Source organism: Numenius arquata, chromosome 6, assembly GCF_964106895.1.
Source record: "Numenius arquata chromosome 6, bNumArq3.hap1.1, whole genome shotgun sequence".
Lineage (NCBI taxonomy): Eukaryota > Metazoa > Chordata > Aves > Charadriiformes > Scolopacidae > Numenius > Numenius arquata.
Window position 1 is genome coordinate 12,860,518 of NC_133581.1, and position 27,725 is coordinate 12,888,242.

At 39.1% G+C, this 27,725-nt stretch overlaps 1 protein-coding gene across 1 annotated transcript in view; it reads left to right on the plus strand.

The window, feature by feature from the left end:
• Positions 1-1,203: 1,203 nt before the first annotated feature.
• The window catches only part of PPP4R3A (protein phosphatase 4 regulatory subunit 3A), a 46,004-nt gene continuing 19,482 nt past the window's right edge, over positions 1,204-27,725 (plus strand). Inside the window, exons 1-4 of the mRNA XM_074148506.1 lie at positions 1,204-2,389; positions 11,382-11,437; positions 21,324-21,422; positions 23,826-24,443. Of these exons, the coding sequence (XP_074004607.1) occupies positions 2,248-2,389; positions 11,382-11,437; positions 21,324-21,422; positions 23,826-24,443 (915 nt within the window). The 5' untranslated portion in view covers positions 1,204-2,247. The remainder of the gene's footprint in view (positions 2,390-11,381; positions 11,438-21,323; positions 21,423-23,825; positions 24,444-27,725) is intronic.

The following is a 27,725-nucleotide window of genomic DNA, read 5'->3' on the forward strand; positions in this document are numbered from 1 at the left end:
CCCTGGAGGTGTTTAAGGCCAAGCTGGATGGGGCTTTGTGCAACCTGGTCTAGTGTGAGGTGTCCCTGCCCATGGCAGGGGGGTTGGAATGCGATGATCTTTAAGGTCCCTTCCAACTCTAACCATTCTATGATTCTGTGATTAGCCAAGAACACCATATTAAGAAGAACTGAGCACAACATACCTTCAGCTACATCATGGATGCCTGAACAATACTCTTGAAGACATTTGTATTTAGTCTATAGGCAGCAGAGCCAGACCTGGAACAAAGGCCAAATGGCTTCATCCGAGCACATCGGGAAACTGGGGGTACATTCTGGAGCCTGGCACTGCCTGTCTCCCAGGGCCAGCAAAAGAGAAGATGGGGAAAGGAGAGCATTGCTTGACTGGAGGCTTCCTCATGACGCGCAATTAATTCTGGGGTGAAAGCTCATAATCTGTGGGTTTGGCTCAAACCAGCCCCTGTGTAACTCACTTTGGCAAACAAATATCAATACTTGTTTATACAATACTCACAGAATGGTTTGGGTTGGAAGGGACCTTTAACGGCCACCTAAAAAAAACCTTCCCTGCAGTGACCAGGCGCATCCTCAACTAGATCAGGTTGCTCAGAGCCCTGTCCAGCCTGGCCTTGAATGTTTCCCCGGATGGAGCATCTACCACCTCTCTGGGAAACCTGTTCACAGAAAGTTTGAAAGTATAAAATAAAAATAAATTTATGAAAATGAGTATATGAATGGCAATGAGCACCCATGTCCGTAGCATAGCTAGAATGTGCTCTGAAATGGACTCTCTCATGCAGTGGTGTGTCTGTGGGGTCCCAAATGCACTAGTGGTTTTCCATATTTTAGGGAAGTCTGTCAAGCACATGTTCCGATGTTGGCAGCAGCGTCAAAGGCAGAGACTCGGCAGCTCCTGTTTGCGGTTGCCGTTGTGAGATCCTACCTCTGCCTGCGGGTAGGATCCACCAGAACCTGCTTAACTTTGGGATCACTCAACAACGTGTGACAGGAACAAAAAAAAAAAAAAAAAAAAAAAGAAAGGGGGAAAAATAAATAATAAAAATAAACCCATTTTGCGAGATCAGCGACCCGTCCGCGCTGGCAGAGCCAGCACACCCCGGCACGCGCTTCGGGGACCGCTGGCCCTTTAAGTGCTGGCGGGAGGCCCCTGCTGCCACCGGCCGGGAGACCCCGCGCCTCCAGTGAGAGGTGAGACCAAGATGGCGGCCGCGCAGTGACTGAGGCGGAGCCGGAGGGAGCCGGGCTGGACGGGCCGCACCGCACCGCGCCGCCGCTCGTCCTCCTCGGCAGGGCAGAGCGCCTCGCTGCCGGCCGGGCTGCTGAGTGCCTGGAGCGCAGCCACGTCGCGGGGCGCGGTGAGGAGCCGGGACTGAGCCGCCGCAGCACCGGGAGGAGGAGGAGGAGGAGGAAGAAGAATATGGCGGCGGAATCGGTCTGGGAGTGAAGCCGCCGCCTGCGACCGGAGCCCATGGGGGAGACGGGGCGCTGAGCCCGCCCGCCCGCTTCATCCTGCCCCGGGACAAGCAGTGCCCGCAGGCCCCGGCTGGCCCGGTGGGAAGGAGGGCGGCTCCTCGCAGCCCCCGCACTAACGGACGGCAAGCGAGGGGCTTCGGGCCTGGGCAGCCGTTGCACAATAGAGCCGAGCTCTGGGCCGGGGCGAGCGGCCCCTCTCCCGCCTGCCTTCCCCCGCCTGCTTCAGCCCGGCCTCGCCAGCTTCCCGCCTGCTTCCCTCGGCAGGGCCTCGGCCTCCAGGGTCGCCGGCTCCTGTCACCCCGGGCTGGCCGCGCGTTGCTGCCCGTGCCATCTGCTGTCCACCGCTGCTTCCACTCCCGTGGATCCTCTTCTCCTCCAGGATCCCTTCTTCACTGCCTCTCCTGCCTGCCTTTCATCCTGCAAAGAGCCTCTTTCTGCGGCTCTCCCCTGCGTAGGCTTACTCGCCTTTTGTGCAGCGCCTGACTGTGCCTGGAGCAGCTCCCCTTTGGCATCTTCATCTCTTTTCTTGTTTCCCCTCTTCCCCTGCGCCCCCCAATCCTGTTACCCTCGATAATGAGGATCCCGTTGGAGCACTGAAGAGGAGTAAGAAGAGCTTGCCTGGCGTGCCCCTGTGGGGCTGCTACCTTCTTTCCCGCTCCCCTCCTTTGAGGGGGGCCTAGCCCCCGACCAGCCTCCTGCTCCTCCAGCGATTGCAAGCCAGAGTGGTGGCTGTGGTGTGGCAGGCGGCAGGATGACTGATACCCGGCGGAGGGTGAAGGTTTACACGCTAAATGAGGACCGCCAGTGGGATGATCGAGGCACAGGGCATGTGTCCTCTTGCTACGTGGAGAGGCTGAAGGGCATGTCCCTGCTAGTCAGGGCAGAGAGTGATGGTAAGTGTGTATGTCTGAAGGTAGATTCTTTTCTCATCCTACCCAGAAAAGGAACTGGGCTTATCTTTGTGTCTGTTGCCTCAGTGTTTTGCTGTGTAATTCAAGTGTGATTCCTAAAAATAAGTAGGCACTAACCGTAGTTCATTCGTGTTAGGCCAAGTGAAAGAAATGGAAGGTTGCCATCAAGTGCGAGTATAATAGGCACTTGGTTCATAGTGAATACATAGTGTTGCATGCAAAACTTGTCCAGGTCTTGTAAATCTTGTATGGGTTTGGATATCTAGTGATCTATCATTAGGTGCCCAAAGTACTGCAGTTTCAAAAGTGATTTTGATGTATCCTTCCTTAGATGTTTCTGGAAGTGATCCCTTGTGAAAGGAGTTGTTCAAAACTTAGATCATGTTTTTTTAGTATGAATTTTTAAAAGGTCATTGGATGGCAAACACACCTTTTTTTTTTTTTCCTCCCCTCTTTGTAGCAAGAATTATGCAAGACGTTCTAAAAGCTATCAACAGTTATCAAAGTATAGTTGTTAATAGTAGTAAAGACAATACAATGGCCAGAACAGCCTTTGCAGAGATACTTTTTTCTGTATGTAATAGTAGTTCTCAGTCCATCAGCAGTTCTAGATCTTCTGTAAAAAAGTTTTAAACAATGCGTTATCAATTTCCTTGCCATTTTCTGACAATATATTACAGTATAGGTTGAGTAGTACTATCTGCCCCTGAAGCTCCATGTTTGGGCTAGTCTTGATTATTGGTTAACTGAGGTCATTGCTGCTATGGTCAGAGTAGATTTTGAAATGTGTAATTTGCAATACCTGGCATGTACCATTTTGCTAGTAAAGTCAGTGTATGACTTATTACTTAATTAGATATATAGCTACTGTATCTAGTGACTTGTAGGTCTAGTTGTAGCTTGTGACTGTCAACAGACCTTGGAATTTTATTTGGCTTTCTCATTGTAGGAACTAGGATGAAAAGCAACTTGAGAATCATTACTTCTTACTGTTTGAGAAAGTTCTGACAAACAACAATAATGTCTACAGTTATGTTAATCATGAACTGATAGGAGGAATCAAATTTTCATCTAAGCAGGATTTGATAATTGAGCTTCTGATAGGCATGAATCTCAGGGTTTTGTAGTTTTATGATTATACATTAAAAAGCTAAATTGGTACTTGATTTTATTTATTTTACACTGGAGAAGATGCATTTATAGTTTGGCCAATTTAGTAGTGTAAGAGAAAACATTAAAAATGGAAATGGACTTAGTTTAATTTCAACAGGAGGGAAGGAGGTAAAAAGAAGGTTATCACTACATTTTTAGGCTGATCTTTACAGTGTATTTTGTTGTAGGTACCAGTTCTTTCTACATGGTTGCTATGCTCATTTTTAATAACTGACACGTCTTCTATACTCTAAACAATTTCCTGATTTTTTTTTTTTATTCTTTTTAGAAAAGCAAAAGAACTGCAGTTCATAACCTGCTCGTGAAGAAATAGTACATTCAAACTAAAATCCCTTTATTGACTTTCAGTGGGACATGTATGCTTCAGACTGATTAGAACCTGAATTGGTCTGTTGTTGGCAGTTTATTTGTTCTAAGTGAACATCTGTAAGAGGGAAAATACAAATTGGTATAAATGATCCCAAAACAAAGATGAAGTCATTACTTTGTGTTGCATAGCTAAGATATTCTAATCAAAGCAGAACTGGCTCAAACTTACTAATTGCACCTAATACACAGAAGTATATTTAACAGGATACACACATTAAACCTCTCAAACAGCATACATATACTCCAAGAGTATTAAATAATATGCAGAGCTTAAGTTCTTAATTTAGTAGGCAGTATCAGTTCTGGATAAATGTGCACTCTATTAATAGGCTAGTTTTTCTAACTTGCTTGTGTAAACACCTCATAAAGTTTGATTTATATCTTGTTTACTCCCAGTGTCAATTGGTTTTGGGCTAATTTTGAAGGCAAATGCAGTCATTTTTACGTGTGAGCAGCAAATGGTTTGGAAAAAGGTAATGCCAGGCTAGTGTTTTAGGTACTGTGAAATTTGTGTTATCCTTACCTAAGTGAAGTAGTTGACTGTGATTTTTTTTTTTTTTTTTTTTTTTTTTTTCCCCCTAGTTATCGAAAACATACAAATACTAGGGAACCTGACTTATACACCATTTGTCTCCATGTTTCCGTTGCGTTCTTGTATTGTGTTTCTTTGTCAGCTCCTCCTCTTTCCCCAATGAAACTTCTTCCTTCCTCCTTTTCTAAACCAGCTTTTCCTAGCCTTTGAGCTGAGATCCATCCTGTGCAGGCTGGTGTGTTCTTGCTGACCTACTCCAGGAAGCTGACCGAAAACCTCGGGATCTGCCTGAAGTCAAGGGCTCAGTTTCCTGAGTGGTGGAGGCCTGTGGGGGGTGTTAGCAGTAGTTCCTGCTGGGTCTGGGAAATTCCCACTCCTGTTTAAGGGCCAGTTCGGCTGCACACAGAGCAGTAGCGGAATTACCAGAGATTCATTTGGCTGACCGTGTGGGCTAGCACATAGTTCAGTCTTTAGATTGTGCAGCTGTGGCTTGATGTAGCTCCGTGGCTGCTTTACAAGTGGTTGAGATTTTATGGCAGGGTCAGGGTGTTCAGATAGGGGAGCTGCAATCGGTACGCCAAGTCCAAGGTGAACTATCATCTGGAATTGGAGCAATAAGAATTGAATAAGAGTAATTTTTTTAATCTATAGGAGTGTTGTTTTTCTTGGATTGGTGTTTCTTTAACAGTCTTTAAAAAAATAAGAACTTAGAGCAGATGAGTGATTTTTTTAATCACTTTAAGTGATTAAAAAGTGATTAACTGAATTTTAAGTCATTGCAGGCAATTTGGAGTAATCTGTTACAGTACAGAAGTATCATAAACTGCTTTCAGATCAGATATATTATGCTTTGAAACAGGGAATTGTATTTTTTCTTTTTTTTTTTTTACACTTAAAACAATTGTTAATTTTTTTACTTAAAACCCTGAAAAGTTTCTCTGTGTGATTCCTGGTTGCAGTGTATCCTACTTGAGTTGCAGTTGAGCAGTAGTGAACTCTTTTCTTAAAAATGATCACCTTCCACTTGAGTTCTGTGTGTGATCAGAAGCTGTTGATTTCTTACCTGTTTGTCACATGGTATTTTAGGCTGCTGTGGACCTCCTCATGCTTAAAATGTCTCTGTGCTTCTAGATTTTCACTGAATGGTTTCAGATCCCTTTTTTTGGTTCTAAGCACAGATGACTGAAGTGACCTCTAAAATGAATGTTTCTGTTCAACTAACTTGGGTTAATCTGAAGACTTGAACTTCTAATTAAAGCTAACTAGTCCTGTAACTAAACTTCTTGACAAGCCAAAGTGAACTCCCCCACTGGAGATCATATTTCACAGAATCTTCATGGTTGGAAGGGACCTTTGAGATCATTGAGTCCAATCACAAAAAAACCCCCCAAAACCACCAAACAAACAAAAAAAAAAAAACCCACCATCACACCCACCCACAAACAGACCCAAACCAACAATCTTGGGCACTAGAGGTTGCCCTGAAGTGCCATGTCTACATGTTTCTTAAATACCTCCAGGGATGGCGACTCCACCGCCTCCCTGGGCAGGCTGTTCCAGTGCCTGACCACTCTCTCAGTAAAGCAATTCTTCCTAATATCTAATCTAAACCTCCCCTGCCGCAACTTCAGACCATTTCCTCTGGTCCTGTCATTATTCACTTGGGAGAGGAGGCCAACACCCACCTCTCCACAACCTCCTTCCAGGTAGTTGTAGAGGGCAATGAGGTCTCCCCTCAGCCTCCTCTTATCCAAACTAAACATGCCCAATTATTTACCAGCTATCTTCTAGGAACTATAATCACTTTTATTCAGAAGTTGTAGTTTGCCACTTCTGAATTCAGTGTATTAATGACTTCTGCCACAGGGCAGGCATCCACATCCTTGCTGTTTCGTTAGAGTGGGTATCAGTAGCCCTGTAATATTGTCAGAAGGCTTAGCCAAAATTTGGCTTAAGTTTTTACCCTGCTCAAACTCAAGGGATTAGTTTTATTTATTTATTTTTAGGAAAGCAACACATAAAATTTTGTGTTTATGTACTTACCTTACATTAAAATGAAAGCTAAAAAATGGGGGTGGGAATTTTTTTGTTTCTTTTCACCTGCTTCTCCCCTTTCCTTAGTGCTAGGGCTTGATCTTTCAGAAATGCAATAGATGAGAATAGTCTCTTGCGAATGCTGAGTGCATTCTTGGTCCTCAGTTTGAGCTGTTTCCTTGTTTCTGTGGATTGGCTTCTGTGATACAGTAGTAGCAGAACTGATTGCAGAGCTTAAACCTCTGTGTGCATCCTGAAAAAAAGGGCTCTTGAAATTTTCATTGAAACATGAACATGTTTATACTGGTGAGGGATAATGAGTGTTACACTACCTTGTGTGCTTTTGAGGAAGGATCCACATAACAGTTTGATGGGAGAGGAGCAGCATTCCATATCAGCAGGTCTCTTCCCTATGCATGTGTGTAAACAAGTCTGTGTATCTGTTGTTTAAGAGTACTGGATTGGGATATTTTATGTTCTCTAAATATCTTTGAAAATAGCATTGTATATCTGTAAGTAATCTCTTTTGAGCAAGTCTTTCCCTACACACACAATCCTTTCACAGCACAGAACGGCGTTATTATGCTAACAAAAAAATCCAGCTGTGCTATATTGCATTACAGTGGCAAATAACAGAATTCTGCAAATCAATGTTTTCTTCTTTATAGGTGATTTCAGGTGTTGCTTTCTGGCACCAATGTTTCACAGTTGCCTTTACAAATTCGTTCAAGACTGTAATTCAGAAAATAACTAGATCTGCATAATTTTGGGGGGGTTTATTAAAACCATGACTTATGTTAAGGTGAATTTTCAGGTCTTACCTAATTTTGAATAGAGTCATCAGTTCAGTGAAGGTGGAAATTTGTTGGTGTATTTTTATAAAGTAGACTGGGTAGTCTTGATGCATTCTAGGATAGTACCAAGAAAAAAATACCTACATAGAAAGTAATTGCTTATGACAAATGCAAGAGTAAGCATCTTGAACTGTATTTGAGATCAATATTGATACTGACTTTAAATAGAGAAGAACTTTATTTGCGGTATGTTAAATTTCTGTAACCTTTTCCTAAAGAATATATTTGTATTACAGACATCTGTTATTGTTGCTTGGTTCTCAGAAACAAGTAACAGAGACCTTAGACTGCCTTGTACCAGGAAAGGGCCTGTAAAACTTAGTGTATGAAAATAAACTCACTGAACTAACTAGTAGAATAGTCACTGATTTTGAGTCGCTGAACCCTTTTTGGGGAACAGATTGCACAAATGGAGCATCAGATGCTGCAGAAGGATGGATTTGGGGCGGTTATAGGTTGTAGAGCACAGTTTACGCTTCAGCATGTTTCTGTCTCCAAGTTCATATTTTTCTAGTTATTGTCTGGAATGGTGAGGACTAAGTTAAATCATGTGGTAAGGAGAAGCAAGTCAAGCCTTATAAGGCTTGATTTGTCTTTCCTGCAAGTGTCAGGTTGAGTTGAGAAGAAGAAATGCTCTTTTGTGTTGTCTAGTAAACAGATCGTTCTCTAGTGTCTGCTTCTAGCCTAGAAGATGAAATATCTGCATTCAGTTGTCTTCAAGCTTTCTTTTTTAACAGTATTTTGTCAAACGTGGTGGTTCGAGTTATGTATGATGCTCTGCTAATTTCAGGATTTCCATGTTTGTAGATCTCTGTTCAGCAGTTAACTGAAATGTTGAAATTATCAATTGCTTTCAATTCTGGCAAGATTCTAATTCATATTTGCTACTATTAAGTATTTCTAGACAGTAAAGACTCTCTAGAAGTTAGTTAACCGAGTTAATAGCACAAAACAGTATTACAAAACTTCATGTAGTTGAAGCTGAGGCTTTGAAACTGAAAGTAAGACTGAAGTGAAATACTGCCTATAACTGGTGATTGTAACGGAAAGGGAATGCTGTTTTCAGATGTTCACTAGGCAAAGTTTGCAACTATGGCCTAAGTACCACAGTGCATTGCATTCATCAGTAAAACACATCTTAGATGTTTTCCCTCTCTGTCCTGCTCTATGATTTGTGATTCTGTTGGGTTTTTTTCTTTAGTTATGCTGTCGCACTTAAGCTGCTTTGTTAACAGAGCTGATGTGGGTTAGAAAAATGGAAAAACTCTTAAAAAGAGAAAGAGTAGTATATGTGATTTGGGGAGAGATTGCTTTTTTTTTTTGTCTTGTTTTCCCTTGAGGGCTGTTCATTTCAGTTTTGTTGTTGGATTGTATCTGAGTTTGTAAATAGCTCTTACTACAAGAACAGCTGAGACAGGGCAATAGCTTCTCAAGCCAACTTCATTAGTGAAGGCTGCTTCTTATAGAACAACAGACATAGACATTAGGAAGAAGCAGCCATCACAGATAAGTTATTTATTTTTAAAAAATTAATTGTATTTGATTATCACATACATAGTAAACTAATGAATATCAAAATCCTTAGAAAAGCTTCTAAATTCAGGAAGTAGTAACCTTTCTTATCCGACAGCAAACTGTGCTGATATTTACATAATTCTTTAATGATACACCACTCTTCCAGCAAGTGAAGTTCTATGATCTGGTTCTTCGGTCTCTCTTCCCTCACCTCCCCCAAGCTAATATCTTCATCAGTGACATAGATGGTGGGATTGCGTGCACCCTCAGCATATTTGCAGATGACACCAAGCTGAGTGGCACGGTTGACACGACTGAGGGATGAGATGCCATCCAGAGGGACTTGAAAAAGTTCAAGTGGGCCTCTGTGAACCTCACGTGGTTCAACAAGGGTCCTGCACCTGGGCTGGGGCAACCCCCAGTGTCAATACAGGTTGAGGGATGAAGGGATTGAGAGCAGCCCTGAGGAGAAGGGCTTGGGGGTACTGGTGGATGAAAGTTGGAGGTGAGCCGACAATGTGAGCTCGCAGCCCAGAAAGCCAACGGCATTCTGGGCTGCATCAAAAGTAGCGTGGCTAGCAGGTCGAGGGAGGTGATTCTGCTCCTTTACTCCACTCTGGTGAGACCCCACCTGGAGTACTGAGTCCAGCTCTGGACCAGTTCTTATGTGCCCAGTGTAAGAACAACAGGGACCTGTTGGAGCAGGCCCAGAGGAGGGCCACAAAAATGATCAGAGAGGTGGAGCACCTCTGCTATGAAGGCAAGCTGAGAGAGTTGCCATTCTTCAGCCTAGTGAAGAGAAGGATCTGGGGAAACCTTATAGCAGCCTTCCAGTACCTAAAGGGGGCTTGAAAGACAGATGGGGACAAGACTTTTTAGCAGGGCCTGTTGTGATAGGACAAGGGGTAGTGGTTTGAAACTAAAAGAGGGTAGATTGAGACTAGATACGAGGAAGAAAATTTTTTACGCTGAGGGTGGTGCAACACTGGAACAGGTTTCCCAGAGAGGTGGTAGATGCCCCATCCCTGGAAACATTCAAGGTCAGGTTGGATGGGGCTCTGAGCAACCTGATCTAGTTGAAGATGTCCCTGCTCATTGCAAGGGGGGGTTGGGACTAGATGGCCTTTAAAGGTCCCTTCCAGCCCAAACTACTCTATGATCTTATGTTAGTCGGTAGCATTTCTTTAGGAAACAAGTGGGGTTTTTTTTGTAACTGTAACTTGTGAGGTTGAGGATGGTGATACTTGGTAAACAAACATTGGTTTGGGATGTTTTTTGCTGTGGATTTTGTAATTGGTATATGCTTCAGATAATGACTATCCAGTTTTCACTGTTGATTCTTCTCTGCAATTTGAAAGTAGTTTTCAATTCCAAGTATGTTTTTCAAATTCAAGTAATTTGTTTTCTTGTCCTGCCTTCAAGTTCTTAGGCTTCCATATTTGAGGTGGTTGAAGAATTTTAATTTTTCTTTAGTGTAGGTTTTGTGAGGATATTTGGCAAGTATTCTAGTAATATAAATATAAGACTGCCTTAGAACTATAGCTATGAAACTGAGAAATTGAGACTCTTCTTAAAGTTTGGACTTCTTTTAAAGAACAAATTTAAGCAGGTAAACGAATGAAGAAGTGCCTCTTTAAAGGGGTGCTTGCAGCTTTATGTTTTAATTACAAGACTGATGACACATGTTAATTTATCAATGTATGTATCACTTCATGTGTGTTGAGTGAAAGTCTGCAGATAAGTAAATTTTAAGTCATGGTTGTAGAGTCCATCACACACTGACATTTGTGCAGCTGAGCAGCAAGATGAATGAGGGAAGTGATTGGACCAAAAATAAAAGCAGTTTTAAGGGTTGTTTTCACCTAGATCAACCCTCTGAACATTTAAATGTGACCTGTATTAACACAAATGCTTATGCAAAAGGAAGGACAAGAAAATGCAGATGCGAGAATGGAATTGCTGTTCTGTCTTAAATCAGTATAAGCTGCTGTGAAACTGTTCTTCCTAATTTCATCAAGTCTGAAGCTTTTTTGTATTGACAGTCACAAAGATTGCCTCTCTTAGCATTGGTTTCTACATACTCTTTCCAGCAAAATAATATAAGTGTTTTAGCTAAACTTTAAGAACAAATACTCTATGACTAGCAATTTTCATACAAAACAATTGTAGATGATCTATGGAATGCATTTGTGATGCTTTTAGGGTGCTGATTTTTTGCAGACTTTATCATCTCTAAAAACTTTTCGGTGGAGAAGTCATTACTCGGAATAAGACAGACATTAAAAATCCAGTCCTCAAAACACTCTTGAATGTTCTGTACCATGTGAATAGTATCTTTGAGGGAAAAATTAAATATAAAGCTGTAGAATATGGTTTAACAGGCTTATTGTTGGGAGAAAAGGTGTTAATACGTGCTTGAGGAAAGAGTGATCAGAAAATTCATGTTGAGATTGAAATTTTAGTACATATATAAATAAGTGGAACTTTTTTTTTCTAGGCTCTCTTCTTTTGGAGTCCAAAATTAACCCGAACACTGCGTACCAGAAGCAACAGGTAAACATACTTTTTTTCCTCACATTTAAAGGAGGGTTCTTTAACTTCAGCAATACAGTATTTTTTTTGCCTCTATTGCAAATTGTTTTATGTTCATGTACCAAAAATAAGAGGCAAAGTAGTTCTCAACATTTTTGTGCCTTTCATGATACGTGTGTGTTATTTCTCTGCATTTTTTTTTTTTTGAAGTTATGTGAAGATCTTGCACTGTCTTTTACACCAAATAATCCTTTGGGAGAGACGGGAAAAGCACAGTTGTGAAAATCACAAAGTAGCTGAGGTTCCTGAGGATAATAGTATCTGAAACTTAATATCATCTGGCTTTTTTCTCTTTTATATTTCAGATACTACAACTTTCAGTGTATTTTATTTAAGAGAAGACTAGAAGGTTTTAAAGCTATTTACATGTTTACCTTTGATTGGCTTTTACTTGGAAGATGGATATGGGTTACTGCTGCTTCAAAGCATTATGTATACATAAAAGCAACTTCTCACCTCTAGTTTGCACCTTCCTTCAATTATTTAAGCCCTAGATTATGAGCCCCTAAAGAATGCTGCCGAGATGGGTGAGAAGTGAACTTTAGATACTGCATTTTGTTTGCTGTTCTTATTTCGTGGATACTGATAATTGCCCTTAAAGGTGTAGCAATGCTGAACCAGATTGGATTTTGTTGCCTGTCTGGGCAAATCAGACTTGCTAAAATCCCATCAGGTACAGTTAATGTATTAAAACACTCTTCTGTCTTCAGCTTTTGATGGTTTATTATAAGCATAGACATACTGTAGTTTTGCTCACAGGCAGTCCCGGTGGTTGTGTGGCTGCAACTATTTGTAGGGTTGTACTTTGAACTGTATGGGAAGAACCAGTCTGGGTTAAAAATACCCTTCCTTGGAAAATTTAACCTGTACTTGCCCCTTGATATAAATCGTACACCATATAAACAGTCTGTACTGAACAACTGGTAAGGCCAGTGTAGGGTGGAGAATCAATTGCAGGGAGTAAGAAAGGACAAGACCAGGAAAAGTGATAAGCAAACTAACTTTTAGTTGTAATCCTGATTAGTTTGGGGTCATGGTTCTATGATAGAGTAACTTGAGCTTTAGGACTCCTGAAATGACACTGAATATTTCACAGCTCTATAGCATAAAGTGCTGATCTAGTGTGAACTTGCTTTGCTGGTTCAAATCTGTTCAAAGAGCACTGAGGGGTGAGCTTTGTATCGGTAGGCTTTATGCCAGATCAAACATGAAGCCTACTTAAAGTAGGCATAAAATTGTAAGATCAGTACAAGCCACCACACGTGCCTGTCAGCGCAACAGCATTTCATATCTGTGCTCATTGCTACTCTGGGTCAGACATGCATTGTGATCTAGCACTGCACAAACCCACTACTGGTGATAGTGAAAGCATAGTTAGATAAGTAAAAATATTAAACATGAATCTGTCCTGTTAGAACAGCACTGTACATTTTCTGTGCTGGAGAAGGAAAAGTGCTATTCTTAAAGCTTTCAAATGATGCATAGACAAAAATTTATATTTGCAGGGGAATTGTTTGTATTATTTAAGCAAAGCGGTCTCTAATTGAGATTGAATGTAGGGCTCCACTGTGAGCCCTAGAAATACCAACTTTTTCTTGGTGTGTGTATTAATCCTACTTTGTAGAACATTATCTTTCAGGTGAGGCCTACTTATCCTTTCCCTTAGCAAAAGGCAAGTTCTGAGTTTAAGCCTGATTCTGTGTGAGCTAAGCTTGGAGCTTAGCAGCTGAAAAAGAGAGTTGCTTCTTCCCAGCTCTGCTCACAGAACTCTGCCTAAACTCACTAAACCAAAAGAAAATCATCTTGGTACTCCAAATACCTCTTCAAAAACTAGTAACTGTCTATGTCAGCAGAAGTTTCAAGCCGCCTCACAAGATCCGTTTGTGGAACTGTGAGATGGAACAGGGAGTGAGATCTTTCCTTTTTAGCTGCAGAATGCCACTTACGCCACCTCAGCTACTAGTGAAATTGCAGCCTTAAGACTTAGTTTTGACTTTGCCTGCAGTTGTCCTCAATTTCAAGAAAAATCTCCTAGAAACCTAAGACTTAACACTGGAAAGTTATTTTGAAGTTTTATGGTCTTACCAGCCTTTTATCTCTAAATTTTGTTGTGAGGGTGAACGTCCATTCCATTTTAAAGGGATACATAGCAGTGCATCTGTTTTCACTGTGACATACTTAGCATGGGGCTTGTGGGCACTCCACATATCTAATGGAATAAATGGGTGAGTTCCGACTTTTTTCTAGGCTGATGTAAGGCTTGTAAGAAGAAACAGTCTTTTATTGGATCAACTAACATAATTTGTGGTTGGAAGGAAGGAAAGATGTGTGATAGATAAGCTCTTGGGGAAACTTGCTGTGCCCGCTGCTTTGGATGCTTCAACAAGCCTATAGATACCTTTGTGATAAACAGTGAAGTTCTTCCACTGATGAAAGAACTTTCTACCTATCCTGCACTATTAGTGCCAGCGTGAAACAGATTGTCTCATTAATTATTGATAGTACAAATGATGCCATCTCAGGGTATACATATGTATATTTTAATGATAACTGTCACAACTTAATTATTTGTCAAAATAATAGTATGAAGACTTGAGTACAAGTTTTCCTTGCTGCCTTTGTTCTCTTGGGGTGTAAAACATCCATGGAAACTTAAAAAAAGAAATCAAAACCACAAAACAAACAACAAAAGCCATACCCTGTGAACCTGAGCTTCAAGTAAAGTTTTGTCAAATTGTCTGCTTTAGATTTCTTGGGGTTTTAGGATTGAAAGCAATGACTGCTCTTTATTGTGGACTAGTCAGGTCTTTGCACGTAAATGTTGATCTATTTGGTGATAGATACAACTGTCTGTTTTTCGCTTTGGAGAGGAAGAATACTTGTCAGATCTTGAGACCTGCTTGGGGACTCACTTTTCATACATCAACATGATCCTGAGATACTGTAGCTTGCACAATCTAGCCCCTGATCTTTTCAGGCTTACCTGCCACCTAGAGCTTTGAAATAATTCCTTAAAGCACGAAACACATAGTCAGTCTTTTAACTGCCTTTTCACTAGTCAGATAAATTAGTCTTTGTGTCACAATAAAAAGTATTTTCTGCTGTGCATTCAAAAAGATAGGTCTGTGTAACATTCTGTAACATAGAATTGCTACCACTGGCAGTTACATGCTCTGAACTGTACTTCCTGGCAACCTCATCCTTACTTATACGAGGACTAGAAGAAAGGAATCCATATGAGGAAAATAAGCTAGAAAGAAAACAACCTGAGAAACTAATGTTCTGGGGCTCAGAAAAAGGACTAATACTTTTTATGTGAAGGTACTATTTGTAGGCGGAAGATTTCTTCTGAAAAGCAAAATGTGCATCAGTACAGCCACTCAGCCTCCTGACTTGTATCCTTGTTTAGGGCTATATGCTAAGTTTTATTGGTTTTCTTATTCTAAAATGTTACAATAACAGTCCTATAACTTTGGATTTAATTATGGGCAAGTAGCACACAGCTTAAAAGCAAATTTTGTTTAGTAAGTGGAATTCAATTATACTTTGGGTTGCTGGACCACACATAGAATACCTAGGTTTCCTCTTTTGTTATTAGTTGTTTTCTTAATATACTAGTAAAGGTAGAAGATATTTTAATTGTAGTGTCCTGGTGAAGTCAGTTTACACGCTTCAATCCATGCTCTTTTTTTTTGTATTTGTGATTTGTTGGTTTTTTTAAGGCATTAAAATGATACAATTCCAGAATGCTAGTGATAGAGGTGCTGTTCTTAAACAAGTGATTGTTATTCAGAAAATAAATCATTGCACTAGTGTTTCAGGATGACAGACCTCTTCCTGTGCAACCTTAAAGGAGAAGTAAGCTCTATACACATAGCATTTATCTAGGGAGAAACCTGATACAGGTGTGGCCTGGGGTATATACTTTTCTATGTACTTTCAATATACTTTGGCAGTGCTTTAGCAACAGAAAACATATACTCAGCTTTATTTTAAATACATCCATGTACATCCTGTAACCCAGTGATGAAGTATATATTGTATCCCTTTTTGTGCCTGAAACAAGGAAGACTTGAGGTGCTACCAGCTACAAAGTCTTGCCTCTGCACTAGAAACTTCAGTGTCTTGCGTCCTCTGCTTTTGCAGTCCCTTTTCAGTTCCTCGCAAGAATACAAAGCTTAAATTCATCCGGAGTACCTTCTACTACCTATGCAGTTTGAAGGTGGCTATCCTGGAATGATGGAGAGCTGACTTATGAATAACAAAGCTAAATTTTGAAAAAATCCGAAAAGCCACTGGCGGGATGCTCAGAGAAGATGAACTTCCTACCCTTGCTGTCAGGACAAGTGAGCCAGCAGTGAAACTATTTCAATAAAATTTGTGCCTGTTGTAGCTAAGATAGTAAGGAAAAGTGTGTGGTTTTGGGGGGTGAGGGGAGAAATGAGGGGAGTAACTGCTGATGGTTTTGGGGTGGGCTGGTTCATCCATTTTAAATGATCACGTGTTTCTTTATCCCCACGTGTTTTCCTGTGACATCTAATTTTCCTGCTGTTTCTGGGTATGGTCACTAGCCCAGTGAGTTGAGATTCTGTTATAGAACTAATAAACTGATTTTATTCTGTGTGATTCATGGGAATGCAGCTATGAAATGGCTTACCGGAAAGTCATGTGTGATTGTTGAGCTTTCATAGAAGCTAATAGAATACATTCTGCCAAAAGCCTGGGTATGCTTTTGATAAGTTATTCCAGTTTTTGGGGTAACTTGTTAGCACATCCAGATAGCCAGGTTCTAGGTGAAGAAATGCACAAAAAGCAGAATTGAAACTTAATGTTATGTGGGTGGGTTTTTTAGCCTGAAAATTCTGCTGCAACCTACCACAGTAACTATATACATTTAACTTTATAAACCTGGCTAGCTCCAGTAGTTTATTTCATAAGCAGAAAGCTGCCTATGAAACTGTACTTTTGTTTGTAAATAATTAGCTAGCAAGATGCTGAAAGGTGGCTTGGCATGTCCAAGGAACTGTCTGTAACTGTAAACAATGTAAGGGCATACTTAAGGAAGAGGAGCAGTCAGGCAGGCCAAGATGGGGAGAAACAACCTTCCTCTCTTGAACTTCCAGTGGGGGCCAGGAAAGCCCCTTAGGTCTACGTTGTTTGAGGGCTAGTAGGAAGGGATTAATTTGCATTTAAGACAGAATGCAAGGATTTATGAAAGACCTATCTAATTTGGGGGATCACTACTTCTTGGGAGTAGCCTAAATCTCATCGGGATGCCAAAAGAATATTTTGGAGCTGCAGAGAAGACTAGTATTCTCACTGGACGTGAACACCAGTGGGAGGGTACTGTCAGACGATAAGTTTTCTTAATTTTATCACATTATGAAAGAAATCTTAAATCAGTTTTACAGCAGAATCAAATCCTAAGTACTAGTTGCTCTGAAATTCTTCTTCATGAAATCCCAGGGCTTGCTTTGGAGATTGTATGAATGCTGTATAACACACCTGCAAATCAGCTTGCTAATAGCTAAATAAAACTGATTTAATATCCAATAAAAGTGTGACTTTGGTTAGTGTTATGATGAGAGCTTGAGACTGATAGTGAGTGTTCGACAACCTTTCTGTTACGGAAAGTAAGCCTTTTGGAAATCATATCAAAAAGTGAGGAGAAATCATTCAGTAGATCCCAAGCCCTGTCCATCTAAGTGCAATTGCCACTGCTTTCTGGCTTAAGCTATTGCAGTAGTATTTTTGAAGGTTAGCTTCTTAGGAATGAAGGCTCAAATAAAGCTGTAGCACACAGTACTACTTCTTTGAAAACCTCTTGACTAACGAGAAATTGCTCTACCTGGGCTTGATGCAGCCAACAGTGAGACAAGCAACAGAGAAATACCCAGACTGTATTCTGAAGAAGTGTTGCCTCAGGCTGTATCTTTATAAGGTATAAGAGCGCAAAAAGTTAACCTCCATTGGTAGAAATGATAAATACCTCTTTATGGGAATGTTAAAAATGTAAATCTTCTATAAAGAGGCCATGCACAGGGTTTTTGCTTAAAATGAAGAATTCCTGATTATATTAGAGCAGTCTTAATGAAAAATAATATGAAAGAAGACAAATTTATATAAATGGTCTTAGAGACCCAGCAGGTTTTGTATGGGCTAAGGTAGTGATGGCACATCCAACTGGCGCTATTAGCAATGGGGTTTTCTGTGAAGCAGCAAATCATTTTCAAACTCTGAATAGGATTTTGATCTCTACGATAAGTAGTTTTCTGATTATCATCCTATTTAAAAAAGATCTTGCCAAGAACTCTAATGCATCTTGCAAAATATGAGGAGCTAGAATGCCAGGATTCTTGCAGAGCACTCAGTATAAAAGCCTTCAGTGATAAAACATTTGTCCACATTTCTGACTCAATTCATGCGGCGTAGCCGTGATTTAATACTGCAGTTTCACATTTCAACTGTGTTTAATGACAAGCTAGATAAGAACAAATTTTAGATGCTTGTTTTAGTCACCCTATCCAGTTCCTTGTCTGGAGGCTAACATTTTGTATGTCATGCAAAAAAAGGGTATTTTTTTCGATCAAACTGAGCCAGAACTGTGTTTGTGAATCATATAAGATTGAAGATTTTATGCTCGTAGGGGGGTAATGTGCACAACTCATCTCCTTACCTCTCTAACCAATAGCTACTATTACTAAGCATATTTATTCACGTTCCTGTTTTCTCTTGGAACGGAGGAGGCAATCTTAAGAAATTTGAATTGCTTTTTGGAGTTGCAAAAGTAATATTTGGCATTTGGAAGCAACAGATAGTCCTGTTCCATAGCTGAGAGATCCAGAGTAGTTAGTGGATTCAGATTACACTAAGGAGATTTCAGATCAAACACACAGAAAGAGTCTTTTAAATAGAACAAGCAGAAACTAGACTTCTGTTCGTGGTTTTCTTATCTTTTAAGTACATCTAGAATTTCCTTCAGTCACTTCTCTCTCCATGTATTAAATCTTGTAGTGCTCTTCTTTTTGATGATTATAAGCTTTGTAGGATTAAGAAAATGAAATTACATTAATAACTGTCTGCGTTTAACAGTGAATTTAAAATTTGACTGAACTGTGTATTATGCAGCAGAGTGAAGTGCTTTTCTCACTTCGTTTCATGTTCTCTTTTTAAAAGCCCTTGAGGCAAGGATTGTAGAAATACTCTCTCACTAAAGATCTGGAGAGTAGCAATTGATAGATTTCTGTTGAGACACTGATGTTAATCTATAATACGAAATCCTTGCATGATAAGACAACAAATTAATAATAATTTGAAATTGTTAATGTTGGCAATTGGGAAATACTTTTCTAATATTAATAAACCAACCTTGAAGATTATTGTTCTGCTGATCAAATAATTTTTCAGCAGTTTTTCGTTTTGCTTTCCAAAGAAGAAACAATTTAAAAAAAAAGAATCAGGATGTGTAGAGGTGAAAAAATACTGTCTGAGCTTCCATGTGTGATTGTAGATGATGTTGTTTAACAAAAACAATTGCTATGCTATGGCCAAATACACGTCTGTACATCTGTGACTATAGTTTTCAAAAGCAGCTTTACCTTTGTGTCTTCCCTTTCATTTTTCTCTGCCTTCCTCCCTTCTCTCCCCAGATGAAAAAGACCAACCTGTCTTGGTCCAGTGCTGGATTTTATTCAGAGACTTACAGCTTTTGTTTGTTCAACTTAACCCAGTTAGTGTAAAACTGCTGTCCTTACTTGGGCTTTTTCAGTAATTTCCCTATTTGTTAGTTGTCTTCGTTATAGAGAAGAAAATACGTTTTGATCTTTTGGAAATGGCTTGCTAAGAAAGCTGACCACTTGCACTTAAATGTAAATGCAATTAGATAGCAATGTTTCAAGTTCTGCTAGGGTCTACTTAAGATTCATTGTTAGCGTTTGGTTTTTTAAATGAAATAAGCGCTACTCAGTGGGAAGCTGATTGAGACAGTGGCCTTAAAAATTACTGTGGTATAAATACTAATTGCAGAGATTGGTATATTAGGTTTTGAACCTGATACATACAATAAATACTGCAGTAAGGTACACACTGTTTGTAAAACATGGTTTAAGAAAATAGTTTATTTTCTTTTGGACTTTCCCTTTCTAAATTTTTGTAAAATGTAATTTTTCTTAGTCTACAGGAGTCAGCAGTACTAGATGCTGTCAATCTGTTATTACCAGAGTATTTGCACTGTGACCTGTCTTGTAGAGAATAAACTATTAATTGTGACTTTCTTCTTCCTTTTGTATTTTGGAGGTGGTCTTCCTAAATCCCTTTCTTCTGTGTACCACCTCTTCCTCAACCCTTTGGAAAAGGAAAAGGTAAACTATTTGCCATTTGCAAGGTAAAGCCATTAGTGCCTTTGAAGCAATATAGCTGCTCTGGTAATGGCAAATTGATTATATTGTATTGTTTAACTGAATCCTAATGGAGCTAGCTGATTGTGCTTTTGAAATTATAGTTCAGTTTAAGGAATTTTCTAGTAAATGCATATCGAAATCTAAATGTAAGATTTCTCTTCATCCTCAGTGTTCACTTTAATATTTGAAATATATTAAGCCTAATTAATAAACTGTCCTAAACTTCATAAATGTCTGGCAACTTACAGGGCTTTTGCAAATATTTGAAATGAATTCCTTTAGGAGTAATCACTATAAGCAAGTCTATACTTAGTGAAGCAAAAATACTCTATTTTATGGTTCTCATTGAAATACAAGTAGAAACATTCTCATGTCTCTTGTCCTAGTAAGTGCATGTTTTAGCGCTTAACTGAAATAATGCAGTTTCATGGGACTATATATATTTAATGTGGCTGTATTTCAGCTAGCTGTTTTAGGAAGACAAAAGACTTTCAAAATAACACGTGATGCAATGTGTAAATAATGCAGATTATGTTTTCTTTTTTTTTTCAATTTTGATTTTTTAAAAATTTTTATTCTTACAGTTATCTGGCAGACTGTCTGTAAACCACTGCATCAAACATCGGGGTGCGATATTGCTCTCTGCAGCATCAGCTTCCACTTCCATATATTGTTCTTGCATGCAATATGAGGGCTCTAATAAACTCTTGAACTATTCTACCAAGTAGATGAGATCTTAAGTGTCTGGGTAGTAAATGTAGCTAAGCGCAGTTTCAACTAACTTCTAGAAATGTAGGGCAAAACATCCTTTCAGAATTGTGGTTTGGAATGAGTAAAAATTGTGTGTTTGGTTCAATGTAGTAAGTATGTATACTCTTAGGCGGCTATCTGTGTGCATGTTCAAGGTTCTGTTCTTGTTTAAAGTTTGTAGGCTTCTTGGGGCAGCTCTTCTGTGCATTAGCACAGTGTCTTCTGGGGCCTATAAAAAAAAAAAAAAAGATTCTAACTTTGCTCCTTCAAAATATGTGCAGTTTTATGTGGCCCAACTGAAACAGATTTTTCAAAAAAAAAAACCTACAAAAAACCCCTCACAAACCCTGTTGCTTTTGTTACCATATATTATCAGAGGATGCACTGAAGTACAAGTACATATTCTAGATCAACCTTTTTGAGATTTACAATATTATGGTCATGTGAATTAAGAACTAAAACTTTCAGTATCTTTCTGGAACTTCCTTATTCTGATTTATGCAGAAATGGTTGTAATCCTGAGAATCTCGGAACGTATAAAAATCTTACAAAGTATGATGATTACATTTGTGTTGTAATACTGTCCCGTCATAATTAGGTGTCAAGCTGTTTTATATTAAAATTTTACTCTTTAAACAGTATTCAGGTTTGTAAAATCTGAATTACATTGCCTGAAAACACTCTTCCTCTCTTTAAAGGATACCTTGATTGTGTGGTCTGAAGCTGAAAATTATGATTTGGCACTTAGCTTTCAAGAAAAAGCAGGATGTGATGAAATATGGGAAAAAATATGTCAGGTAAGTTTGATAAATACAAGATTGGAACAACCTAAATCATCTTAATGTATGTGTTCAAAATTTTTAGACTGTTCTAAGAGGTGACTCTGAACACAGTAAATAGAAAGTAAAAGCTGTCGTCTTAGCCACCTTCCCCACATTTTGCATTTTTGAATTTGGAAACTTTCTCCTTCCTCCACAAATTTGATATGAACTTAATTATGTTTGGGGTGGTTTTTTAGAGCATTTTCAGGTCTTTTTGCTTAACATAACTTTTTAGCTCTATTATCACCCAAGGAGGTTCAGCTTGAAATGAGCACTTAAAAAGTTTCATAACAATTAATTTCGTAAATAACTTTTTCTGGGTTGGCCAGAAGTGAAAAGGTTACCTGTCCAAAGTTTCATTGTAGAGAGAAGAATGTATGTGAGCTCTTAGTGAATTTTATAATGTATTTCTCCTGGATTTAACCATACCTTATTAACATTTCTCTTTCTGCATTCTCATTCTTCTCTTTCTCTTATCTCATTCTTCTGTTTAAGGTGAGGGGAATATTGAATGTCTTAACAGATCTTTTTTTCCTGTAAATGTGACAATATGCTTCTGTTGACTATCAGGGTATGAAAGTCTGATCTGGCAGTTGAAGTAGGAGATAGCTCTGTATTATCACTTTAAAGCTGTAATTCTTACAGTTTAAAGAAATCAAACAGTTTATAGGTAGCATGTATGTATTTTAATATGTGCTAATTAACTCTTTATGTTTTACCACTACAACCAGATGACTATGTGTCATTGAATCAGTATTGTTTCTGGATAACATTTGGTCAGGTGTTAACTATTGACCAATACCTAAAAGAGTTTAGTCAATATATTCACTGATGTTAGTTCGGTTTGTCAGTTCTTGTTTGGGTTTTTTCTTCCATTCTAAGCATTGCAACTTTTCTTAGTTTCTGTGCTATATTATGTGGGATTTCTCTAAATTTGTCTAATTCTCTCTTTATGGGCTCTCTTTTTCTGTTCTTAACAAACATCTAGCTCTTTCTACTCTGTCTTTTGGAGTCTGTTCTCACTGATTTTAGAAATAAAGCAAAAGAAATCTGGTTTTATAATTGCATGTGTATGGATCATTAGGTTTTTTAGAAACGAGTCTTTTCAACAGTTTACCACTTACGTAAATAAGTATAGAAACATTTCCAGGAACCTTGGCACTCCAAGGACCAAAAGTTGGGGTCAAACAAAATAGGAGAAAGGGGAAATTGTGTTCTAGGGTAACATCCAGATAAGAAGCCCAGTTTCCTCAGCCTCATGTGAAGACCTAGTATTTTTGTAAGAAACCAGTGTCTTTACATCCTGTTTTGAGGCCATGCTATTGTATTTGTGTCTAGTGTACTTTAAAGATCTTAAGCTTCCTCAGTTGTTGAAGCTTCTTCTAAAAGGAAAACTTTGATACCACTTATACTGGAAGTGGTTGCTGATGTGTAAGCAGAACAGAATGTGGGTTTTCACAGCGTTCTGGATTTTATACAGCAAGTATATGCTTGCTGTTCTCCATGAAGAAGTATTTCTCCCAGATTTTTTTTGCTGATTTTCCAGATTAAAAAGAACAGTACCTCATATCATTCTACACAGCGGTGCCTTTCTGGATTTGACACATCAGACTCCAAATACTGCAATTGAGATGTCATTAAAGCTGAAACACTGTGGCTCAATCTGTCTCTGCTTTTTTCACTAATTGGTGCTTTCCGCAGTTTCCTTGTTGTATCTCTAGAGAGATCTTTGCAGGTCCTGTGCCTTGTTTTTCTGACAGCTCCAGATTGCCTGTACTCTTTTGTTAACATTGGTTTGAGGTTTTCTGTTCTTAGAGGGGTTCTGTGGCTCTGTTGAGTACTTAGAAAGTGCACAGTAACACATTTTGACTTGCAGCTCCCCAGAACTGAAAACAGCAATTAAATTAACAAGACTAGCCTCTCTCTTCTGTTTGAGGTAGCAGAAGCTTTGAAAAGCACCAAGAGCAGTTAAATAGCCTATAGATAAATGTTTAAAGCTATTGCTGCAATAATGTAATACTGGTTTGTGTTTGAAAATCTGTCTGCAGAGAATAAAGATTGGAAACAAATAGCTTAGTTCAGTAGTCTATTAAAAAGTTGTCATCCATACTAGTAATTATGAATTTCCTTTTTTATTTGAAGTACTCAGAAAATGCATCTAAATATCTAATGTAGAAATAATTTTGTAGAGCCTTCTGTTTGGAGAACATTAGCTCTTATTTTGCAAACCAGCTGTACTCAATGTCAAACTTATATTTGCGCTTCTATTTTGGCCATAGTAATTAAAAGTGTGGGGCACTTGAAATGGTACTTTTTAAAAAGCGCTCAAGTAGCAGTAAACATTAAACTCCACTTTTTTGAACACATCTTATTTTGTAGGTTCAAGGCAAAGACCCTTCTGTCGACATTACTCAGGACCTAGTCGACGAATCTGAGGAAGAGCGTTTTGATGATATGTCATCACCAGGTCTAGAATTGCCATCTTGTGAATTAAGTCGACTAGAAGAAATTGCAGAACTTGTGGCATCTTCGCTGCCTTCACCATTACGTCGTGAAAAACTCGCACTAGCACTGGAAAATGAGGGCTATATTAAGAAGCTCTTAGAAATTTTTCATGTGTGCGAAGACTTGGAGAACATTGAAGGACTACACCACTTATATGAAATTATCAAGGGAATTTTCCTTTTGAACAGAACTGCACTTTTTGAAGTCATGTTTTCCGAGGAATGTATAATGGACGTAATTGGATGCCTAGAATATGATCCGTCTTTATCACAGTCACGGAAACACAGGGAATTTCTGACTAAAACAGCAAAATTTAAAGAGGTGATTCCTATATCTGATCCAGAGCTGAAGCAAAAAATACATCAGACGTACAGAGTACAGTACATTCAAGATATGGTCCTACCCACTCCCTCAGTTTTTGAGGAAAATATGCTATCAACGCTTCATTCTTTCATCTTTTTTAATAAAGTGGAAATAGTTGGTATGTTGCAGGTAAGTTTCAGAATTTCACAGTCTATTTGCACTTGGGCAGAGAAAGTTGGATAATTTTTCTTGGAAAGATTGAGGCGCTTCGGTGGAACCTTCACTTCTGTGATTCTGAAAGTAATTTTGAAGTATGACATAAAAGGCATGGATTTGAGTACTGAGCTGATTTGTTCTTAACTTTCAGATTTTGGACTAGATGCTTTGTAACTGATTTAAATGGAGCAAACATATGTAGAATCCTGAATGAGGTTGTTTGGAATGAATAGTACTGTTTGCATTTTGAAGGGTTGATTTTGCTAGGGTTTTTTTTCTGTATTTTGGGACTTTTTAGGCACTACAGTTAAGGATAATTTTTGTCATGTTACCATGACAAAAAAAAATTTCAAATTACTTCACAAAAATTTCACAAATATAATCTCATACCAGGATAAAAGTGTTTCTAATTTTGAAGTAAATTCAATTAGTTGTTTGGAAACTACACATTCAGAACATGACATTGCCCTAGATGCTTGAATGTTTTCTTTGTCTTATAAGTCCCTAAATAATACTACTTGGAATTTCCTGTTTTGCATGACATATGTCTTACTGCAAATGTAAAGAGTTTATATGATGCTTTAGATATCTTACCTACATGTCTTAAGTATTCTTCACCAACCCATGAACTTCCTGAACTGTGTAGAAATAGATGGCACATCTCCGTGCTGGGAGTTCTTAAAGCTTTCAACTGACTCAGCAAACTGTTACAGCACAGGTATTTTGGTTTGTAGATGTTAATTTTCTTAATTCTACTGACTTTCAATAAATGAATAGCCACTGTCTCTGTAGGGGCTGTCTGATGTGGAGAAATGGACAGTGTTAGCTGCTACTGGTTACCTTAGTCACATTTATCTTCAGTTGAATCGCAGAATGTACCCTGTTTAATTTCAAAATAGAGCAAAAATTCCATTTTCAAGCTCATATTGCAAATCAGCATCAAAACTAGGCCTCCTGACTTCATCCACCACACTCAGTTGATCAGAATGCTGATATTATTTAATCGACTCTCTTGGAGCTTTAACCTGTCATGTGCACACATGGAGTATTTGATAAGCACCCAGATGTGCAAGATGTCACCCAGGCCTGGCAGCTGAGGCCTGTGGCCTGTGGACAGACCGTGACTTACTGGAGCAGCCACTGGAGCCTGGTGGAACACCTGGGGCATCTCCACTAGTACTAGACCCCAGCTTAGGCCAACTGAACCAAACTCTTTATGTCTGTATGTGTGTCCTTGATAAACAACATCACAAATGTGTATCTGAAGCAGTGAGAAGACTTTAATCATTTTGGAGTAGCCAGTTTGAGAAGGCTTGCAAACCTGACAGAGGGAATGCTGGAAAAGATTAATTTGAAGTGTCTCAACTTGGGTATCCAGTAGGTCTCTCAAATATCTTGACCTCTTTTGCAAGCATTGCTAAAAGCAAGGTCATGAGGATGTTACATTTTGGCTTGAGGAGGAGGAGGGGAAGAATTATTCAGGAGTCTTGGTGTCAGGGGATGATTCTGAAAGGGATCTTGAACTTTGGAAAGGAAACTGGGCAAGGAAAAAGGGGACCTGCTCCTGCAAAATCATTAAGGGCGTGTTTGCCAGAAATCCTGAGGTAACTTGAGTGAAGACTTGTGGTTGATTATTTTCCTTTTTTCTGTCTCTTACAACCTGTGTTTGGTTAATAGATGTAGGTTACGCTTGGGTCAGAATATCAAGGTTTAGTGTGGTTGTGAAGTGTGTTAGTTGCAGTTTACTGTCTGCAGTTACAGAAATAGAGCCTCAGATCTGATTTTGATTTGTTCTGTGACCACAGGTTTCTGAACCTTATCTTCACTTCTGTTGCCAGTCTGTGGTTGAGAATAAAGTGTGCTCCCTGTGTGATGGAGCCAGAAGAATTAGCATTGCATAACTTTGAAAGTTAGCTAAATATTTCAGATTGTTGTACTGCTTCCTACAGCTTTGAGGAGCCAAGAGTGGTGGTTGCCAAGGAAGAAAATACATCCTATGATATATTGCATTCCCTAGTCATTTCACAGTATAGCTCTATAGCATTGAGGGGGGACTCCCTGAGTTTTAAAATAAGTTTATAAATAGAAATCTGTTGGAAATCATTTGACATTTATGACCAATTCTTGATTTTGAGGAAATTAAAAGAGGCTATCAATATTGTATGCCAATTGCATTTCTAAGATTAAAAATCTTGATTGATTGGTTGATTTCTCAAGTTCTCACAGTGTAGCTCTAAACCAAGGTTTAAACTGGCATTTATTGTATTCACCTGGCATTTATTTATTTATTTATTTATAGAGCAATATGTCAGGTTGCACTTTTCTGTAATCTCTGCCCCGTGAGGTTTCATTCTCCCCTCTCCTTTCTCCATCCCCCATTCCCTCAGACCATGTATAAAATGTACAATACTGTTCCTTCTAATTTCTTTAAGCAGAATAAATAATGTTCTGAGAACAAAATTAAAAGACTGCTTTTGTTGATTTCACTTCTGTAATTAATTCTTAAGGTCTTTCTTCCATTAGTATGGTTTCACATGCATTTCTGTAGCTGGGTGTATCACAATACTTCGATGGGAGGGTCTGTGTTATTTTGTGAAAGATCTAAAGTTGTCTGTAATTGGAATTCCTGGCATTCATTATTTTATATCTTACGAGATCCTGATGCTAACTAACCTCATGTGTGTACTTAAGAAGCTGTTTCTTTTATAAGTAATTATTAATTGGAGAGTTTCTGGAATGCTTCATGGTAGTTTATTGGGAGCAACGAATGAGTCTCAGCTTCTTAGTTGGTGTGTAACACAGGTTGTTAATGCTTCTGCTGTTGACTTTAGGTTGTCTCTCCTGGACCATTGAGGGTGTGACAAAAGAGCTGTCTTTTTAGGAAATTTTACTTCTCAGATTCAAAGTAAACTCCCTGAGCAGCTGGTATCCAGTGACATACTGCAACTATTGCATGTACAACTGAGTTGTTTTATATTCTGTTCTTTTCTCTTTCACTGGCTGGGAAGGAAAGGAGAAGAAAAACTTGTTACCTCCACCATGAAAAAAAGATGGTCAGACTTTGTATTAACTAAAGTGGCGCTTTGAATACTCTCATCTCAACTTGACTCAGCCACACCTTAGTTACAGAAAAGTGATTAGAAATTTGTTCAAGGCTCTGTGCAGATTGTGCCTTACGCTCTTTGACAGGCTGGGTGACTTTACTCAAAAGTTATCACTTGTTGTATCTAAGGTATTTGGTGTCAAGATAGGACA